This window comes from Mandrillus leucophaeus, unplaced genomic scaffold, assembly GCF_000951045.1.
Source record: "Mandrillus leucophaeus isolate KB7577 unplaced genomic scaffold, Mleu.le_1.0 Scaffold813, whole genome shotgun sequence".
Lineage (NCBI taxonomy): Eukaryota > Metazoa > Chordata > Mammalia > Primates > Cercopithecidae > Mandrillus > Mandrillus leucophaeus.
Window position 1 is genome coordinate 187,367 of NW_012108842.1, and position 2,548 is coordinate 189,914.

Here is a 2,548-nt window from a genome sequence, read left to right on the forward strand (position 1 = left end):
CAAAATTGTCTAAGTAAATGTCACAAGTGTACATTGAGCTATAAAAATAGAACAAAAACCATGTTGAAAACATACATAGTTTACCATGATAACATCTCTAGACAGACATTTTATTTAAAAATTTGTTTTCTTTTTAGAACTTTTAATACTTTTATAAAATTCCTTACATAAATAGTGTTGTTTTTTTTTAAGTTGTCTCAGAATGGGAAACAATTAGTCCACATCAATAATGAATCTTTAAACCGTGGTTATATTTTTTTTAACACTGGGTGGATGAAGAAAGCTCTGAGCATCAAGCCACTGAGACAAAACACTGAACATAAGTTACATCAAATGTGGCTACAGGTCACTGCAATCACACACAATACCTGGGTATCCCATGTATTACCTGGAACAGTACTACAATAACTCTGATATCATTAACACCAATTTCTTAAGATTAGAAGTCATATTTTTAAAAATACTCAGCCATATGTGGTCTGCAAATAAACATTTGGATTTTTGTTCTTTGTTTTGTAAAGAACACTTAAGAGAAAGTTTTATCCCAATGATTACATCTGAAATTATTTAACTTTAAAAATTGGCATAGATTGGGGAACACAAGTCAGAATGATTCTCAATAAATTCCAGCCAAGTACATTTTCACCAAGATTTGTATGTGATGTGAGTGAGCTACTCAAGAAGGTGACTAAATCTCCTCTGCAGAAAGGCCTGGCAGTCTCTTCCATTCTGGTACAAGTGCTGCTGCCTCTGAGACACAGCAAAGAGATGATGAGAGTTCCTCACATGCAGTTAAAGATAGCACATCAATTTAACAGTGTGATTTCAGGGCAATAGGTGTTCCACCTAAACAATCAGCTGAAAACTATGATCATTCAACTATCTAACTATATACTGTACAATTCTGTATTATAAATGAGACTCTTAGAATTAATTCATAGAAACTCCAAACCACAATAGCAGACTCCAGCATGTCAGTGATTCTTAACCACCACTTTTTACAGTTACTTTTTTTCTTTTCTTTTCAAAAAAGACTGGAAAACGCTGACAAACTTTAAGTGACGTGTAAAGGATTATAGTAAGATAAATGTAGATTTACATAATCCCAGCTGTGAGTAACTTTTCCTCAGTGCTCAGAGTCAGGGAAGTCAACTACTAATGACTTCCAAGTAAAATAATTCTGCAGAAAACTTGCGTAAAATAAACATATGTGATGTAGCAGAACAACAATATAGCATTAAAGCCAAATGGTGCCACTTTAAGGAGCCTACATTAGTACTTAAAATATTATAAATGAAGAGTTCGGGTATCTCTCCATATACTATGTAATAGCTCTATTTCATTTCTCTCTTTCACACACACACACACGCACATATATACACATATTTACACAAATACTCTTAACAGAGGCAACCAATGTCATAGTATACATCTTGCAAAAAAAACTGAATAATTGAGTCAGTGAAAAAACATCCTTTATTACAATTATTCCTGATAGCAGTTGATTTTCTCTTTTTAGTTTGTATACCAATTGTTTCACAGTGCTTGCGGTGCTGATAATCTATTATGATAGAACACGTTCTTTTTTTCACAGGAAATGGAAGAGTTTGTACAGAGCTCTGGAGACAATGGTGTTGTGGTGTTTTCTCTGGGGTCGATGATCAGTAACATGTCAGAAGAAAGGGCCAACGTAATTGCATCAGCACTCGCCAAGATCCCACAAAAGGTTAGATAAAATGTCTTAATATTGTGAAAAACTACTGAAAGAGGTTGTTAAAGTTTGTAAAGAATCCAACCGTAGAAACTTCCTGCCTATAAATTCAGCTGTTGGGAAAGCACTAATTATCTCAGATATTAATTCAAAATCAAAAATATATATGGAAGATACTAAAATAATACAGAGGGTGTTTTTCATTGGTAATTAATTTGGCATTAATATTGTGATCAGGAATAAATATAATTAAGAGTTGCAGGTAAAGTTTTGGTATCATGACATTGGGGTCAGGTAAGAGCTATCACCAAATTCTGCCCCTGTGATTTGATCCTTCTGTTTAAGATTTCCTCAGGGCAGTGTACACCCTACAGATGTTAGAAAACATTACATTTTAGTAACTTCACTAGAACAATAACAATAGCAGGTATTTAAAAAGTCTGACATGCATCATGCAGTTAAGTGTTGCCATGTTACCCAGCCTCGTGTACTTCCTGTATGTTTTGGAGTAGGCCTATTTGAGTGATGTTCAGGGTACTATTCAGAGAAAGGACGGCCTAGGCTGTCAGACAACTAATATAAAGACCTACATGGCCAGGCAAGTTTGGAGAAAGAGAAAAAGCAGCCTGCCTTGCTGGACCAGACCCAGCCAATGTCTGAAGTAGGAAGATGAAAGAAAAAGGATGGAGATGGATCCTGCTCTGAGGGTGGACCTTGTGTAGTATAATATGTGGCCCCACAAGGATGCTGCACTGTGAGATTAACAACTCCTCCCAGTGGAGGCAGCAGAAGGAAATACAGGAAGGACTCAAGCAGAAGGAAGCCAGGCAGGGGAAC

General features: G+C 35.8%; 1 protein-coding gene across 3 annotated transcripts in view; it reads left to right on the plus strand.

Moving 5' to 3' along the window:
* The window catches only part of LOC105530351 (UDP-glucuronosyltransferase 2B30), a 23,119-nt gene that overhangs the window by 6,146 nt on the left and 14,425 nt on the right, over positions 1–2,548 (plus strand). For all 3 annotated transcript variants that reach the window (XR_001004637.1, XM_011967865.1, XM_011967864.1), the window contains exon 3: positions 1,595–1,726. Coding sequence is in view for 2 of the 3 variants with exons in the window: in XM_011967865.1 (XP_011823255.1) it covers positions 1,595–1,726 (132 nt within the window). In the remaining variant the exon portion in view is untranslated. The remainder of the gene's footprint in view (positions 1–1,594; positions 1,727–2,548) is intronic.